This window comes from Trichoplusia ni, chromosome 1 (assembly GCF_003590095.1).
Source record: "Trichoplusia ni isolate ovarian cell line Hi5 chromosome 1, tn1, whole genome shotgun sequence".
Taxonomy (NCBI): Eukaryota; Metazoa; Arthropoda; class Insecta; order Lepidoptera; family Noctuidae; genus Trichoplusia; species Trichoplusia ni.
In genome coordinates, this window is record NC_039478.1 from 6,922,352 (window position 1) to 6,940,061 (window position 17,710).

Sequence of the window (17,710 nt, forward strand, 5' to 3'; positions counted from 1 at the left end):
TCACTTATTTATTAAATAAAGTCAAATATAAAATAACCAGTCTAGATCAACATTTAACAAACATTTTTATTCACACCTGCGTAGTTACTTCCAATAATGATGCTCCTGTTTCAGGGGCTAAGTTTGTACTAGGTACGGTAACAATCGCATCAACCGGTAAGGTTGCATCGGCGCTAACTGTTGATGATTCAGGTCCCACAGAGCCAGTAGCTAAAACACTGGCACCGATATCAAGTAGCGATGATTCAGGTTTTACAGAGTCGGCAGGAACCGCAGGGACGACTTCAGGGGCAACAGTGGCGGAGTTTCCCCCAACCGAGGCTCCCACATCTAATATATTACCCAGAGAAGCATTAACATCAAGCAACGAGTTGTCGCCTAAGATAGGTAACGAAACACTGGCACCGATATCAAGTAGCGATGATTCAGGTTTAACAGAGTCGGCAGGAACCGCAGGGACGACTTCGGGGGCAACAGTGGCGGAGTTTCCTCCAACCGAGGCTCCTACATCTAATATATTACCCAGAGAAGCATTAACATCAAGCAACGAGCTGTCGCCTAAGATAGGTAACGAAACACTGGCACCGATATCAAGTAGCGATGATTCAGGTTTTACAGAGTCGGCAGGAACCGCAGGGACGACTTCAGGGGCAACAGTGGCGGAGTTTCCTCCAACCGAGGCTCCCACGTCTAATATATTACCCAAAGAAGCATTAACATCAAGCAACGAGTTGTCGCCTAAGATAGGTAACGAAACACTGGCACCGATATCAAGTAGCGATGATTCAGGTTTTACAGAGTCGGCAGGAACCGCAGGGTCGACTTCAGGGGCAACAGTGGCGGAGTTTCCTCCAACCGAGGCTCCCACATCTAATATATTACCCAGAGAAGCATTAACATCAAGCAACGAGCTGTCGCCTAAGATAGGTAACGAAACACTGGCACCGATATCAAGTAGCGATGATTCAGGTTTTACAGAGTCGGCAGGAACCGCAGGGACGACTTCGGGGGCAACAGTGGCGGAGTTTCCTCCAACCGAGGCTCCTACATCTAATATATTACCCAGAGAAGCATTAACATCAAGCAACGAGCTGTCGCCTAAGATAGGTAACGAAACACTGGCACCGATATCAAGTAGCGATGATTCAGGTTTTACAGAGTCGGCAGGAACCGCAGGGACGACTTCAGGGGCAACAGTGGCGGAGTTTCCTCCAACCGAGGCTCCCACGTCTAATATATTACCCAAAGAAGCATTAACATCAAGCAACGAGTTGTCGCCTAAGATAGGTAACGAAACACTGGCACCGATATCAAGTAGCGATGATTCAGGTTTTACAGAGTCGGCAGGAACCGCAGGGTCGACTTCAGGGGCAACAGTGGCGGAGTTTCCTCCAACCGAGGCTCCCACATCTAATATATTACCCAGAGAAGCATTAACATCAAGCAACGAGCTGTCGCCTAAGATAGGTAACGAAACACTGGCACCGATATCAAGTAGCGATGATTCAGGTTTTACAGAGTCGGCAGGAACCGCAGGGTCGACTTCAGGGGCAACAGTGGCGGAGTTTCCTCCAACCGAGGCTCCCACATCTAATATATTACCCAGAGAAGCATTAACATCAAGCAACGAGCTGTCGCCTAAGATAGGTAACGAAACACTGGCACCGATATCAAGTAGCGATGATTCAGGTTTTACAGAGTCGGCAGGAACCGCAGGGACGACTTCGGGGGCAACAGTGGCGGAGTTTCCTCCAACCGAGGCTCCTACATCTAATATATTACCCAGAGAAGCATTAACATCAAGCAACGAGCTGTCGCCTAAGATAGGTAACGAAACACTGGCACCGATATCAAGTAGCGATGATTCAGGTTTTACAGAGTCGGCAGGAACCGCAGGGACGACTTCAGGGGCAACAGTGGCGGAGTTTCCTCCAACCGAGGCTCCCACGTCTAATATATTACCCAAAGAAGCATTAACATCAAGCAACGAGTTGTCGCCTAAGATAGGTAACGAAACACTGGCACCGATATCAAGTAGCGATGATTCAGGTTTTACAGAGTCGGCAGGAACCGCAGGGTCGACTTCAGGGGCAACAGTGGCGGAGTTTCCTCCAACCGAGGCTCCTACATCTAATATATTACCCAGAGAAGCATTAACATCAAGCAACGAGTTGTCGCCTAAGATATTAGGTAACGAAACACTGGCACCGATATCAAGAAGCGATGATTCAGGTTTTACAGAGTCGGCAGGAACTGCAGGGACGACTTCAGGGGCAACAGTGGCGGAGTTTCCTCCAACCGAGGCTCCCACATCTAATATATTACCCAGAGAAGCATTAACATCAAGCAACGAGCTGTCGCCTAAGATAGGTAACGAAACACTGGCACCGATATCAAGGAGCGATGATTCAGGTTTTACAGAGTCGGCAGGAACTGCAGGGACGACTTCAGGGGCAACAGTGGCGGAGTTTCCTCCAACCGAGGCTCCCACATCTAATATATTACCCAGAGAAGCATTAACATCAAGCAACGAGTTGTCGCCTATGATAGGTAACGAAACACTGGCACCGATATCAAGTAGCGATGATTCAGGTTTTACAGAGTCGGCAGGAACCGCAGGGACGACTTCAGGGGCAACAGTGGCGGAGTTTCCTCCAACAGAGGCTCCCACATCTAATATATTACCCAGAGAAGCATTAACATCAAGCAACGAGCTGTCGCCTAAGATAGGTAACGAAACACTGGCACCGATATCAAGTAGCGATGATTCAGGTTTTACTGAGTCGGCAGGAACCGCAGGGACGACTTCAGGGGCAACAGTGGCGGAGTTTCCTCCAACCGAGGCTCCCACATCTAATATATTACCCAGAGAAGCATTAACATCAAGCAACGAGTTGTCGCCTAAGATATTAGGTAACGAAACACTGGCACCGATATCAAGAAGCGATGATTCAGGTTTTACAGAGTCTGCAGGAACCGCAGGGACGACTTCAGGGGCAACAGTGGCGGAGTTTCCTCCAACCGAGGCTCCCACATCTAATATATTACCCAGAGAAGCATTAACATCAAGCAACGAGTTGTCGCCTAAGATAGGTAACGAAACACTGGCACCGATATCAAGTAGCGATGATTCAGGTTTTACAGAGTCGGCAGGAATCGCAGGGTCGACTTCAGGGGCAACAGTGGCGGAGTTTCCTCCAACCGAGGCTCCCACATCTAATATATTACCCAGAGAAGCATTAACATCAAGCAACGAGCTGTCGCCTAAGATAGGTAACGAAACACTGGCACCGATATCAAGTAGCGATGATTCAGGTTTTACAGAGTCGGCAGGAACCGCAGGGACGACTTCGGGGGCAACAGTGGCGGAGTTTCCTCCAACCGAGGCTCCTACATCTAATATATTACCCAGAGAAGCATTAACATCAAGCAACGAGCTGTCGCCTAAGATAGGTAACGAAACACTGGCTCCGGTATCAAGTAGCGATGATTCAGGTTTTACTGAGTCGGCAGGAACCGCAGGGACGACTTCAGGGGCAACAGTGGCGGAGTTTCCTCCAACAGAGGCTCCCACATCTAATATATTACCCAGAGAAGCATTAACATCAAGCAACGAGCTGTCGCCTAAGATAGGTAACGAAACACTGGCTCCGATATCAAGTAGCGATGATTCAGGTTTTACAGAGTCGGCAGGAACCGCAGGGGCGACTTCAGGGGCAACAGTGGCGGAGTTTCCTCCAACCGAGGCTCCCACATCTAATATATTACCCAGAGAAGCATTAACATCAAGCAACGAGTTGTCGCCTAAGATAGGTAACGAAACACTGGCACCGATATCAAGTAGCGATGATTCAGGTTTTACAGAGTCGGCAGGAACTGCAGGGACGACTTCAGGGGCAACAGTGGCGGAGTTTCCTCCAACCGAGGCTCCCACATCTAATATATTACCCAGAGAAGCATTAACATCAAGCAACGAGTTGTCGCCTAAGATATTAGGTAACGAAACACTGGCACCGATATCAAGAAGCGATGATTCAGGTTTTACAGAGTCGGCAGGAACTGCAGGGACGACTTCAGGGGCAACAGTGGCGGAGTTTCCTCCAACCGAGGCTCCCACATCTAATATATTACCCAGAGAAGCATTAACATCAAGCAACGAGTTGTCGCCTAAGATAGGTAACGAAACACTGGCACCGATATCAAGTAGCGATGATTCAGGTTTTACAGAGTCGGCGGGAACCGCAGGGACGACTTCAGGGGCAACAGTGGCGGAGTTTCCTCCAACAGAGGCTCCCACATCTAATATATTACCCAGAGAAGCATTAACATCAAGCAACGAGCTGTCGCCTAAGATAGGTAACGAAACACTGGCTCCGATATCAAGTAGCGATGATTCAGGTTTTACTGAGTCGGCAGGAACCGCAGGGACGACTTCAGGGGCAACAGTGGCGGAGTTTCCTCCAACAGAGGCTCCCACATCTAATATATTACCCAGAGAAGCATTAACATCAAGCAACGAGCTGTCGCCTAAGATAGGTAACGAAACACTGGCACCGATATCAAGTAGCGATGATTCAGGTTTTACAGAGTCGGCAGGAACCGCAGGGACGACTTCAGGGGCAACAGTGGCGGAGTTTCCTCCAACCGAGACTCCCACATCTAATATATTACCCAGAGAAGCATTAACATCAAGCAACGAGTTGTCGCCTAAGATATTAGGTAACGAAACACTGGCACCGATATCAAGAAGCGATGATTCAGGTTTTACAGAGTCGGCAGGAACTGCAGGGACGACTTCAGGGGCAACAGTGGCGGAGTTTCCTCCAACCGAGGCTCCCACATCTAATATATTACCCAGAGAAGCATTAACATCAAGCAACGAGCTGTCGCCTAAGATAGGTAACGAAACACTGGCACCGATATCAAGGAGCGATGATTCAGGTTTTACAGAGTCGGCAGGAACTGCAGGGACGACTTCAGGGGCAACAGTGGCGGAGTTTCCTCCAACCGAGGCTCCCACATCTAATATATTACCCAGAGAAGCATTAACATCAAGCAACGAGTTGTCGCCTATGATAGGTAACGAAACACTGGCACCGATATCAAGTAGCGATGATTCAGGTTTTACAGAGTCGGCAGGAACCGCAGGGACGACTTCAGGGGCAACAGTGGCGGAGTTTCCTCCAACAGAGGCTCCCACATCTAATATATTACCCAGAGAAGCATTAACATCAAGCAACGAGCTGTCGCCTAAGATAGGTAACGAAACACTGGCACCGATATCAAGTAGCGATGATTCAGGTTTTACTGAGTCGGCAGGAACCGCAGGGACGACTTCAGGGGCAACAGTGGCGGAGTTTCCTCCAACCGAGGCTCCCACATCTAATATATTACCCAGAGAAGCATTAACATCAAGCAACGAGTTGTCGCCTAAGATATTAGGTAACGAAACACTGGCACCGATATCAAGAAGCGATGATTCAGGTTTTACAGAGTCTGCAGGAACCGCAGGGACGACTTCAGGGGCAACAGTGGCGGAGTTTCCTCCAACCGAGGCTCCCACATCTAATATATTACCCAGAGAAGCATTAACATCAAGCAACGAGTTGTCGCCTAAGATAGGTAACGAAACACTGGCACCGATATCAAGTAGCGATGATTCAGGTTTTACAGAGTCGGCAGGAATCGCAGGGTCGACTTCAGGGGCAACAGTGGCGGAGTTTCCTCCAACCGAGGCTCCCACATCTAATATATTACCCAGAGAAGCATTAACATCAAGCAACGAGCTGTCGCCTAAGATAGGTAACGAAACACTGGCACCGATATCAAGTAGCGATGATTCAGGTTTTACAGAGTCGGCAGGAACCGCAGGGACGACTTCGGGGGCAACAGTGGCGGAGTTTCCTCCAACCGAGGCTCCTACATCTAATATATTACCCAGAGAAGCATTAACATCAAGCAACGAGCTGTCGCCTAAGATAGGTAACGAAACACTGGCTCCGATATCAAGTAGCGATGATTCAGGTTTTACTGAGTCGGCAGGAACCGCAGGGACGACTTCAGGGGCAACAGTGGCGGAGTTTCCTCCAACAGAGGCTCCCACATCTAATATATTACCCAGAGAAGCATTAACATCAAGCAACGAGCTGTCGCCTAAGATAGGTAACGAAACACTGGCTCCGATATCAAGTAGCGATGATTCAGGTTTTACAGAGTCGGCAGGAACCGCAGGGGCGACTTCAGGGGCAACAGTGGCGGAGTTTCCTCCAACCGAGGCTCCCACATCTAATATATTACCCAGAGAAGCATTAACATCAAGCAACGAGTTGTCGCCTAAGATAGGTAACGAAACACTGGCACCGATATCAAGTAGCGATGATTCAGGTTTTACAGAGTCGGCAGGAACTGCAGGGACGACTTCAGGGGCAACAGTGACGGAGTTTCCTCCAACAGAGGCTGCCACGTCAATCAACGGGTTGCCATTTGGATTGATTTCAGGAATGCCATTTGAGGCAACGCTAGATGTTTGAACACCAACAGACGCAACGTCGGGTAGAGCATCATTAGGAACTGATGCGTCCAAACCTACTGATCCAGGAATAATTTCGCTCATAAAAGCAACATTTGATAAACTGCCAGATCCGGGTCTATTAGTTGCAGATCCAATACCTAATTCACCATTGTTGCTTTCTACACCAACGATACTGGCTGCACCACTTTGTCCTCCAGTTAACCAACTAGGAACGGCGTTAGATAAAAATTGGACGATCGTTGATAAGATACTTTTCTCTTGTTTAATAGCCTGCTGTGCCTCAACGGCCCATGGCAAACTTACATTTCTCAGCAGAGCAGTATCGTTATCCAATTCAGCAATTTTGTTCTCTATCTCCGTACTTATCTTCTGTATGTAAACAGCATTAATATGGCTCTTAAGATAATTGCGGAAACTATCTTGCGAAGCTGTGTCATTCAACAATCTGTTTTGGACCAATAGAAGTACTGCTTGGCGATATTCAGTCTTGGAACTATTGGCATTAAGACCAAGTTCTTGTTTCAAATAGCTGTTAATAGCAGCATCTTTAACTAAGTCGCTGCTGTTTGCAGGTACACCATACTTGGTATAAACATAATGTTGCCAAATAGCTTCCAAATCTATGGATTCATTGTCTTCTGCAGATTCTGCAGAAATCCCATCGACTGGTTTGGAGTTTTCAGCTGTTTTCTTTTCGATTTCAGCTAACCTTTTGGCTTCTTTTTCCTTTTGCTTGCGTTCTTCTTTAGCTAATTTTTCTTGCCTCTTTTGTTCTTCTTCTTGACGCTTACGTGCTTCCTTTTCAAGCTTTTCCTGTAGCTTGCGTTGTTCCTTTTCAAGTTTTTCTTGTAGTTTTTGTTGTTGCTCTTCCAATTTTTCTTGTTGTTTGCGCTCTTTTTCCAGTCTCTTTCGTTCTTCTTTTTCCCTTTTCTCTTGCTGTTTAATTTGTTTTTCAATCAGCTTACGCTCTGATGAGTCACCCTCATCCTCGTCTTCTTCGTCGTCATCCTTTTCATCATTGTCATCATCACCACCACTTTCGATGGTTTCTGTTGAATCTTCTGATACAGACCTTTCCTTCCGTAGCAGAGCCCTCGAAGAACCTTCGTCTGGCAAATATTTCGCGCTTACCAGACAAAACAAGGACACCTGTAAGGAAATAACACAACTTTGTTACTTAAATAGTAATCAAGATCTTAAAAAAACGTTTTAACTACATAAACTGTTAATTAAAACTCTATACTAAAGATTTTTAAAGCGACAATCATGCATAATTACTTACAAGGAGCAGTAAATAAACAGTCCTCATTTTGAATATTGGTAGATATTTTTTATATCACTTTTTCTCATTGGACGCGAAATTCGTTCGTTTCACACGTCAACTAAATGTTTTAAACTTGTGTTTCGTATGAGATCGTTCGTTTAAATTTGTTTAAATGTGTTGTAGACCTCTCCTTTTATACTTCGTAGAGCAATTAGCACAGATAACGTTAGATAATAGCTCCTGGTGAGATAACCGGTGCGGAGTAAAGTCTTGGCCAAACAAAATGTTTTCGCGCAGTGTGACTCAAAATAAACAAATTTTACAATTTAATGACGACAGTTGTACTGACAGAGTATAGAAAGTCCTAACTAAATGTTATCAACAAACAAGCGGATGTTTGTCGTTATAAAATATAACAACTCGAACGGAAATGATTTTACGATTTTATTACTCTCACATGTCAACATCCTTTCATAATCTATTGGAAAATATACTAATTTTTAAATCAGTATACAAAATGCTAAAAAGGAATTAAAACTTATATTTTAACCAGTTTAATGTACATAGACATCTTGGTGACAATCCTGATTACCTTTTTTACTACGAAGCCCATAACGTTTTGGGCCTACAATTAGAGCCTAGGTACCTGTTGTAGCAGCTGTTTATCTGATTATTATTTAACAATTCCCCTTTGAAATAGCGATCAGTTGGACTGATTGAATCCGTGGTGAAATGTTCTCACATCCTGAGTAAATTTCTCTTTGAAGTTCCAATAAGAATAATTATTAGTGAATCTTACTATGAAACATCAAACAAACAACGAAAATCGAAAAGATTTTTTTAAATAAAAACTAAATTGTCAACCGCAACTCGCACACAACATTTTATATCTCAATTTTATTATTGTAGCTTTAAACAATCTAAAAAATAAGTAAACTTACTGTTCCTATCAATCTATACTATTTATCAGAGGATTCGTATTGCCATTCAACGTGGCAATGTTGCCAGCCTTTTGGGCACACTCCCAGCCGGCAGCGATACAGATATTTTTTTGATGCTTTATTTTAATTATTGTTTTTGCTTTTTAGTACTTATTTTAAGTGTACATATGTAGATCCTATTTTTGTGCATAGATTAATTTTCAGTTTCTCGTTACGAATCATTATAATCATATACTTAAGTTTGTAAATAAAATACACGGTAGCCACATACAGATTCAAAAGAGAAATCTATAAGTACTTCATCTAAAAACAACGTTAAAAAACGTGCTTTCGAAACTTAAATTGAGAGTGCATAAATCCTATAAGACGAAACCAATTCGATTAGAAAACAAACATATTCGTTAATTTCTTACTGGCATCTTGCTTCTTACTAAATTAACATCAAACTTCGATTTCTCCTTCCCACATTTTGTAAATTGGGTCACACGAAATGCAGAATTCCACTATAGTTTGCAGACCTCGACAATATTGTACACACAAACCCAATTAAGTTATTCTAGCGTTATACCAAGCGGTATGTTGCAGGCAACAACACAATATAAGCCTAATGTTGCTATTAGCAGTTCCACAGTACTTAAAATAGTTTTAAGCACAAACTTATTGTCAATGAGAATTGTATGTTCGTTTTAAAATTAATCTTGTAAGATAATAATACAAAGTGCATTAAATATTTCAAATATTTTCTTTTCATTCCCCAGTACTTACGCTACTTAAGCCAAATATTTCTTATTCCTAAGTTTTATTTAGACTAAAAGTGTCGCCAAGGGCACCAGAGCCCTAAGTAATGTATTGATTTCCCTTACATCAAGTGAACATGCTAGATCCAGCTTATAGGTTTATCAGCGATCTTTATAACGACCATGATCCCAATATGTGTTACTTTTTTCCCACTGAGTTAAAATCTTTGGGCGTGAACTTTGAATGTTTGTGAAATCCCCGTGACACCAGTATGCAAATCCTTAGAGGGGAGCTCATCAAAAAAATACATAACATATATATATTGTTTTATTTAAACAGCTTGAAAACGGTATTCAATTTAACGTGCATGTTTCGGAAAGCACGTGAAATTATAGGAACCGGCTGTTATTCGTATTATAATGTTCCGTAGTTAGATGCTAAAAAGTTTGACAACCGGTCTAGCAAAGAGGTATCCTGTTGCCCAGGTAACTGGGATGAGGAGGTCAGATAGGCAGTCGCTCCTTGTAAACCCCTAGTACGTAGCTGAATCCGGTTAGACTGGAAGCCAACCCCAAAATAGCTGGGAAAGTTATAGAAGAATGATGATAATGGTGGTAAACTGCTTTGACAGCAAAATAAAGTTTTAAAAGTATGTTCGCCAGCGGTTTGTAAACACGTAGTGCAGTTTACACGTAGAAAATAAAAGATCACGCAACGAATTTGTGAGTTTAACTACAAAATCTCATTGCCAGGGTCAGTTAGGACAAAATTATGTAACGGTATCACGTGCATTTGCTTATGTCTTCCAAACTTATCGCGGAGATTACACTGTTTGCATTCTTTAACCATTGTACACGAAATTTTAATGACTGTCGGAAATTGAATATTAACATTCTACATTCTTCGAAACTGTAGCAGATTTAAAAATAATTGCTAATATGTTATTGTTTTTTAGCCAAAGATCGATTTAAATGGAGGAAGGGATTCCTTTGCCTTGAAGTGAAACATCAGTTCATGTGGAAAATAATAAAGGTTTTATTAAAATCGTTTGCTCATTTTGTTATTACCTTGGTTGCAATAATATAAATAGGAATGTAATAACATTTACACAACAGTATCGTTGTGACAATATTAGATAAAATAACGTCATAACTGTGTATATCTGTTGTTCTCCTACATTTAATATAGTCTATAAGATTCTAATAACTGTTTTAAGGTAATAACTGTTGATGCAACATGTGGTGGTTGCATAGCAGTGACTGTGTAGACTTTTGTGTATATATGATGCAGAAATACCATAATTCGATTAGTTAATTATTAGCGTGTTAGTTCGTCTTGAATAAAGCCTTCTTCTTTGTTCTTGTGAACATGTTGTGGTCTAAGTATCTGTTAGAGGTTCATATCTGTCAATGAACCGGTATTTTATGGAAAAGTTGTGTAAAGAACAGTGCCGTATGTAGGCATCTAAAAAAAAGCTCGATAAATTTTTCACTGAATGAAAAAATTTGAACCAAGGGATTTTGTTGCCTGGAGGCCTCGGGGCCCCTGGGCCTCTAGATCCGACCATGGTAAAGAACATTTTCGTCAATAAACGCTGAAGTTGCAAAAGTTGCAGTGCCTTCGTAGCACTTGCTATTTCGTCGAACCTTTAGATTCTATAGTGAAAGCTACTTCCTTAGATACAAAATAACATGCGAAGGAAACGTGCGAAGCCTTGTTTACAGTCTGGCTGAAATTGTATCATTTCTCTGTTCAAATTGAAAATGACTAAGATGGCATAACATGTGACTATAAGATAAGTATCTAATCTTATATCATATGCAGTTGAACTGCGGTTAATTCACAAAATCCATAGAAAAAGATTGCTAACGTCAAAACATAAAATTAAATGTTTTCGCAAACAAAATTAATCTCAAAATAAATAGTTACATCCCGTTATCTTCTATTTATGTAAGAACAGACTGACTGACTGACATATCATGATACGTTACCGAAACTGTTGGATCTGAAAACTTGAAATTATATACACATTTTTAGATATTAAGTGTACACATAGTCACGAAAATATATTTGTAACCTTGGTCAGGTCACAAATATATTTTGAATTTTGTTCTAAACTGAATAGATATTTGAGATAACTGTAGGATTATAATAAGAATTGTGGCATTTTATGTAACAATGATAAAACTAATGAAACTAGGTACTGCATTTTGAACTTGATTTCTTAGTTCCTAACACGGGTGCCTAACTAATTATTTTTTTGATTAAATACTATTTTAAGAGTAATAATAACATTGAATACAAAAGCAAATACAAATAGTTCAAAGCGCAACTTTGTCTTACATTGTAGTGTATTTTGTATTTAATTAAACGTATTTTCATAACAATTATAACCATGTTAGCTAAAACCGAATCACAAATAAGCGTTGTTTTAAATTTATAGAATAATTATCATAAAAATAGGCTATTTCGCCGAAAGCTGACATCGCATTAAAGCATTCTAAAATTATTGGTAAGTCTCTACCAAATTATGCATGTGTATATATACATAAAAAGCTTCCCTTTAGTTATTCTTTCTTTAAAAAAACGCATCCAAATCTATTGCGTAGTTTTAAAGAACTAAGCATTTATTGGGAAAGACAGATGGATAGTGACTGCGTTTTATTACACCTAGTGATAATGAAGCATATAAAAATATCAGCAAGAGCACAGCATACAACATTATCTACTTATAACAGCAGGTGTTAAATCTCGTGAATAAACAAAACATTAAAAGGATTCATTCCAAAAGTACTGAGACAAGTACCCCATAATATTCACAAAATTAAATTGCATGAAGTTATGGTGCCCTTGTAGCAAAATTAGGGTGAGGTATAATAACTTTTCATAGATAAGACTAGAGTTTCTGCGTAAAATAATAATGTATAAAATATTTAAATAAATAAACAAAGTTTTCAGTCGATTTAATCCGTCCGCGTGTTATTTGGATTTTCTCGGTAGAGCAACTCTGGTTCCTGCGATGAAATTGCTTTCGGAGCACGGATAAACAATTCTGTGCTAGTATAAATTTAAAAGGCGCTTATTGTGTCGTGTGTTCTTTGTCACGGGATTCTTTATTATTTCATGCTACTCGTAAGTTGGCAACATTAATTAAAAATATTCTAAACTAATTTTACACAAATGCACACAAAAGTTAAGTAATGAGTGAATGATTTACAACGGCTTTAACTATACATATTAAATGTGTACATTTACTGCATTGTCAGGGTAAATAGCGAATTTTACAACTCATAATATTTTAAACGATCGCACACATTATTATCTCTGCAAGCTGTTCATTTCATATGAAAGACATTAAATAAGATTATTTGCATTACTTAATACCTATGTAGTTGTAATTACGTTTTCAATTCACTCCGGTTGAATAATTAAGTTCAAGTAATAGCCAATTAAGAAAAGGTGGAGAGTTATCCACGTACAATTTTATTTTTCATCCACGAGTTAACTTCACCGGTACTTTTTAAAGGCGTCAACAGGGACAAAGGTTCATCAGGCAAAGGTTTCGACGACAACTTTCAGGTATCATTGAACCCCGCTCTATAGGAGAAGGAACATAAATAATCAAGTAAATGCAGAACTGTTGCCTACTTTGTGTGTCAAAATAATTACGCTATTGTATTGTAAAATATCATGTGGGCCGGTACCATAGATTTGCCGGAAAACTTAAGCACCTGTTTTTCTAAACATGGTAAAATTAGTACAATCTGTATTTTGCCTTTGTAGTCTTTCGAAGGCCTTCGGAGTTCGAGCACAGACAAGCGATATATGGGAGCATATAAATAAAAGCTGCATTAAACATTTTCTTTACCTCACACAAGGATACTTTTCATACAACAAGCATTAAGTACCAATTAGACCAGCTGTTATTAATTAATTGCTTCTACTGGCAAGTTATTAATCCATTGGTTGATCGGAAGAAGTATGAAGTACTTAATCTTTCCTATTTCTGAATATCACCACGTCGATTTTAATAAAAGTGTTTTTTGGGGAATATTTGAGAAAGGAGATTGTAAGGTTTTCTCAAATATTGAATTAGGTATGAATTATAACATCGACATAACAACCTAATATGTCATGTGTTAAAATGGTTGAAATATTATAAAAAAGGTCGTTATGGCCTTACAGTTTTGTGTATGAATAATTTGTATGCACGAGGGCAGATTTGATCCCAAGAAAGGCAAAGTACCAATGTAACTTTTCTAAGTTTCGTTCTAAGTTTAAGTACTTACTTATATATTGTAAGACACCACTGTCAAACATTGAACGAAAATGCCGTAAGGAAACCTAGATTGCTCGATAAGAACCTATAATTAACTACCTGTAGAGAGCTAACGTGGTGATCAATGTTTACCTTCTAAATGGCAAGAACCTTGGGATGAATCGTTGAAATAATACCCGCACTCACTCAGAATAGTAAGTAAGTAATGGTTACTTATTTACTATTCTGAGTACCAGTAGGTAACTACTTCTGTATACTATGCCTAGTAGAAAAAAAGACTTTAAAAAGTATCTTAGTTACAGTTGCCTTGAATTCGCATACTAACTCTGTTACTATTAGCCCTTAAAATAGAGACCAGACAGAGATAATCGCTGCCTGGAAAAGGCTTTGTCAGAATGCCATTTCCATTTACTACTTCATGAATATAGACATGGCTCTACGTAGAGTATTATAATAGAAATATAGAAGGAAAGAATTTGTCCAGCTAATGGACATGAACCGCTGGCCAAAAGAAATCGTTCTTGATATGAAAATCTAAATCAGGCAAATGTTATGCTATATTGTTTTATCCGAAACTTATTTAGACAAATATTCAATTAGACATTTATAGAAATTGATCTCCTTCTAAGCTTAAATGCTTGTTTAATATCTGTATTTGTACAAGAATGGGCTTCTCCAATGAATTGTAATTACCCATCTGCTCAGAATGAATCAGCTTTATCATGTACACCTTCATTTCTTTTGATAAAGATGACACGACGAGAGAAGTACTGTTGTCATCTCATGTCAGTTACACAGCGATTAAATGTAATCTTAGTTATTTTCCAGAGACAAATATAGAGTCTAATGTTTATGACGTACTTTGAACATTTTACTTTCGATTGTCGCTAACCAATGTTGATATTACTCGACAAAAATCGTTAAGTTTGTTTGTTTTAAGATATTCATTTCTTTAAACTTCTTATCTTTCCTACTGTTAGTGGATTATAACGATTATTTTAGTAGATAATTTATCTCGATGGTGACCAAATTCGTAAGGAATGTAAAAAAAGAATCCGTAGATAATATGATCTAATGAACTGTTCTATGTGTTGTTATAGAGGAAAAAATAACTAAAAGTTAATCTCATCTCATTATATTACTACTTGTATGTCCGTAAAAAAGTATATTTGGGCCTACAAAATTAAAAAAAAAATATTGCTGAAAGAATAATTATACTGAGAATGCGAGGTTGCTGAAAATATGAAACGCTGGCATCCTACGTAGCAACATTTCCTGTGAATTTATCGAAATAAAAAGGACGCAGAATTCCACCAAAATTCTTTATGTTTTTTTTTGGAGGAAACACAAAGAAATTCAGCACTTGAGAGAAAAACTGTTACTGTTACAAAAACTGAAATAGAAGGTGGACGATATTCATTCTCATCTATTTAGCCTCACCTCATAATCTTTGACACAGTATACATTTTTCGAAACCGAAAATTCCTGTTCGAAAATATGGTTCTTCACTGAAATGATAAAATTATTTTACTGCCAGCGAATATTCAAAGCCACGTTTCTTGAAAAATATAATTAAATGTTCTAGAAAGTAATAAGATGAAAATGGTTTTTAGGGTTTCGAAACTAAATCGTAAAACGGAAGCCTGTTACTGAGGCTCCATTATTTGTCCACCTGACTGTCTGCTCGTCCGTCACCAGGCTCTAGTGCATGCGGTTCATGAAGTACGAGTACAGCCTGGTGACGGACGGATAGCTAGACAATGGAAATTTTCACAGATGATGCATGATAAATGGTTCTTTGGTCTTTGTTAATGAGATAAATTAATTTGAGGTATATTGGTAGGTACTTAAAAAAAATGTATTATTACTATCGCAAGTACGACTCACACTTGGCCGCTTTAATAAAACTTACTATTTGGCTCGAGATTGCGGGATTAAAATTCTTGGAATCCTATTTTGTACTTAGCGTCAAATATGCAAATCGTTCCGTTGGGCGAAAGACTAAGTTTTAACTTAAATAAAAATGAGTAAAATGATTACTGGCAGATTTTTTTCTTAGCTAAATCTCTTGGAATTGCAAACTATGATATAGAAACCGACTATTGTAACCTTATGTGACAAGGTATGGTGTAAATCGGTTTACTAATACCAAACATAAATTAATGTATTTACAGATGTGGAAGAAAGAAGAGGCTCTACGCCTTATATTGAGCTGTCAAGCTTCCACAAGCATAACAGTTAGTTACTCTAGACTTTTTGTTAGACCCTCTGTACAGTGCCATCGTCAATAATGTGAGTTTGACATTGGACTTTAATACAAAACTACAAATGTATGGTGGAATAATGACGTGACTTTGACTTGTCTATAAAATTCATCAGTCCGTTTTAGAGTCAGAGCTAGCGCTCAGAGTTAATTTGGACGCTTCCACAACCCTCTGGTCCTGAACCCAGATCGATTGCTCCGGTGGATCAGTTAATTGATACGCTTAAGAATAGAACAAGACGTCAGTTGCATAAGAAAAAATATGAACGTGACTATGTTTGATCAGTCCGAGATAACCTTCAGATCACGTTTCGTTGCTGTTGCTACATGAAAAGGCACATGCATTATGCATGCTCCAAAAAGTCTATCATATTTCATGTCTAAATCCTTTGAACTGTTGTAAATAAGTGGAATTCTCACAAATATGACAACAAATTTCCCTCTTACAACTCTATTTATACAATATTATTATTCGAAATTACTGCCGTTTAGACAAACAAGTATTGTTGACTCTATATCTCTTATCAACGTTATGGCTGCCTACTCTTTCCATTTGGGAAAACCTTTGTATGTACACATACAAACTACAGGTGGTAGCATCATAATCTAATGAACAAACATTAAAGGTATAAAAGGAGCTACTTTGAGCTCTTCACAATAGAAACGAAGTGAACCTGCTTGTATTACGAACTCGAATTAAACGAACAATATAATACATCAATCATGTCTGCCAAAATTGCTATGGTTTTATGCCTATTGGTAAGTGATTCACCCAAAATATATCAGTAAATAATCTTTTAACTCTATCCCTTAAGTTTTATAAGTACAAATGAAATTGCCATAATAATAGTCTAATAATCTTGTATTGCATTTGTGTTTCAGGTTGTAGTCGTGTCATCAGTGCCAGCTCAACCTGGTTGGGGAGCTGGTGCCGGTTGGGGCGGCGCCGGAGGCTGGGGAGGCGCGGGAGCATGGGGTGGTGCAGGAGCCAATGGAGCCGCTAACCCCTGGATCCCCCCGTGGCTAGCCAGCGCACCCTGGTTCCCCCAGTGGGTCCAGTGCACTGGCATCGGCAGCGAATGTATAGACTGCAATACTAAGCTTGTGTGCACTAAGATCGGAGGTCTCCAGCGCGCTTGCACCGACCCTCTCCTTCCCTACTGCAACTTGGGTCAGTGTTCAGCTACCCCGTCAGCGGAATGCGCTGTTCCAGCCGTGCCTGCCGTCGCCCGCACCGCCTAAAAATTATCAACCACAAAATCTTTGAAATACTCTACCCTCTCAAACCCGATCTGTTTCGCTACTTTTCCTAAATCGAAATCGCTTTAATATCTTCTTCAGCGATTACGACACTCTGAATCTGTTAACTTATTATTCCTATCATATTTGTGTAATCAATAAATGTTACTATTTTTCAATTTCATTCGTTTATTATTTATTTACAAAATAAGCCTATAATTACTACGCTTATTATAATATCTGAACCAAACAAAATCTGAGTCATTTTTTTTTAGTTACTACACTAAATTTTAATTCGTAAGATATATAGGAAGACTAGTCACGTTTATCTCTCTGATAAAGTTGTTAAATGTGACTCACAATATCTAAACCGAAAATACACCCAAACACTTGACAATCAGCGTTGAGTTCAAGATTACGGACAGAATATTAATTACCACAACTTTATTAATTT

The 17,710-nt window shown here is 39.9% G+C and overlaps 2 protein-coding genes across 2 annotated transcripts; one reads left to right on the forward strand and one right to left on the reverse strand.

Annotated features, from left to right (window-relative positions):
• Window positions 1-48: 48 nt before the first annotated feature.
• Window positions 49-7,963, reverse strand: LOC113492261. The gene is made up of 2 exons (XM_026869693.1): window positions 7,815-7,963; window positions 49-7,681 (listed from the first exon to the last, which is right to left on the reverse strand). The coding sequence occupies exons 1-2, from the start codon at window positions 7,839-7,841 to the stop codon at window positions 71-73; spliced, it is 7,638 nt and encodes a 2,545-aa protein (XP_026725494.1). The 5' UTR covers window positions 7,842-7,963; the 3' UTR covers window positions 49-70.
• An 8,704-nt stretch (window positions 7,964-16,667) lies between these two features.
• Window positions 16,668-17,440, forward strand: LOC113492266. The gene is made up of 2 exons (XM_026869707.1): window positions 16,668-16,776; window positions 16,900-17,440. The coding sequence occupies exons 1-2, from the start codon at window positions 16,741-16,743 to the stop codon at window positions 17,257-17,259; spliced, it is 396 nt and encodes a 131-aa protein (XP_026725508.1). The 5' UTR covers window positions 16,668-16,740; the 3' UTR covers window positions 17,260-17,440.
• Window positions 17,441-17,710: the final 270 nt, after the last annotated feature.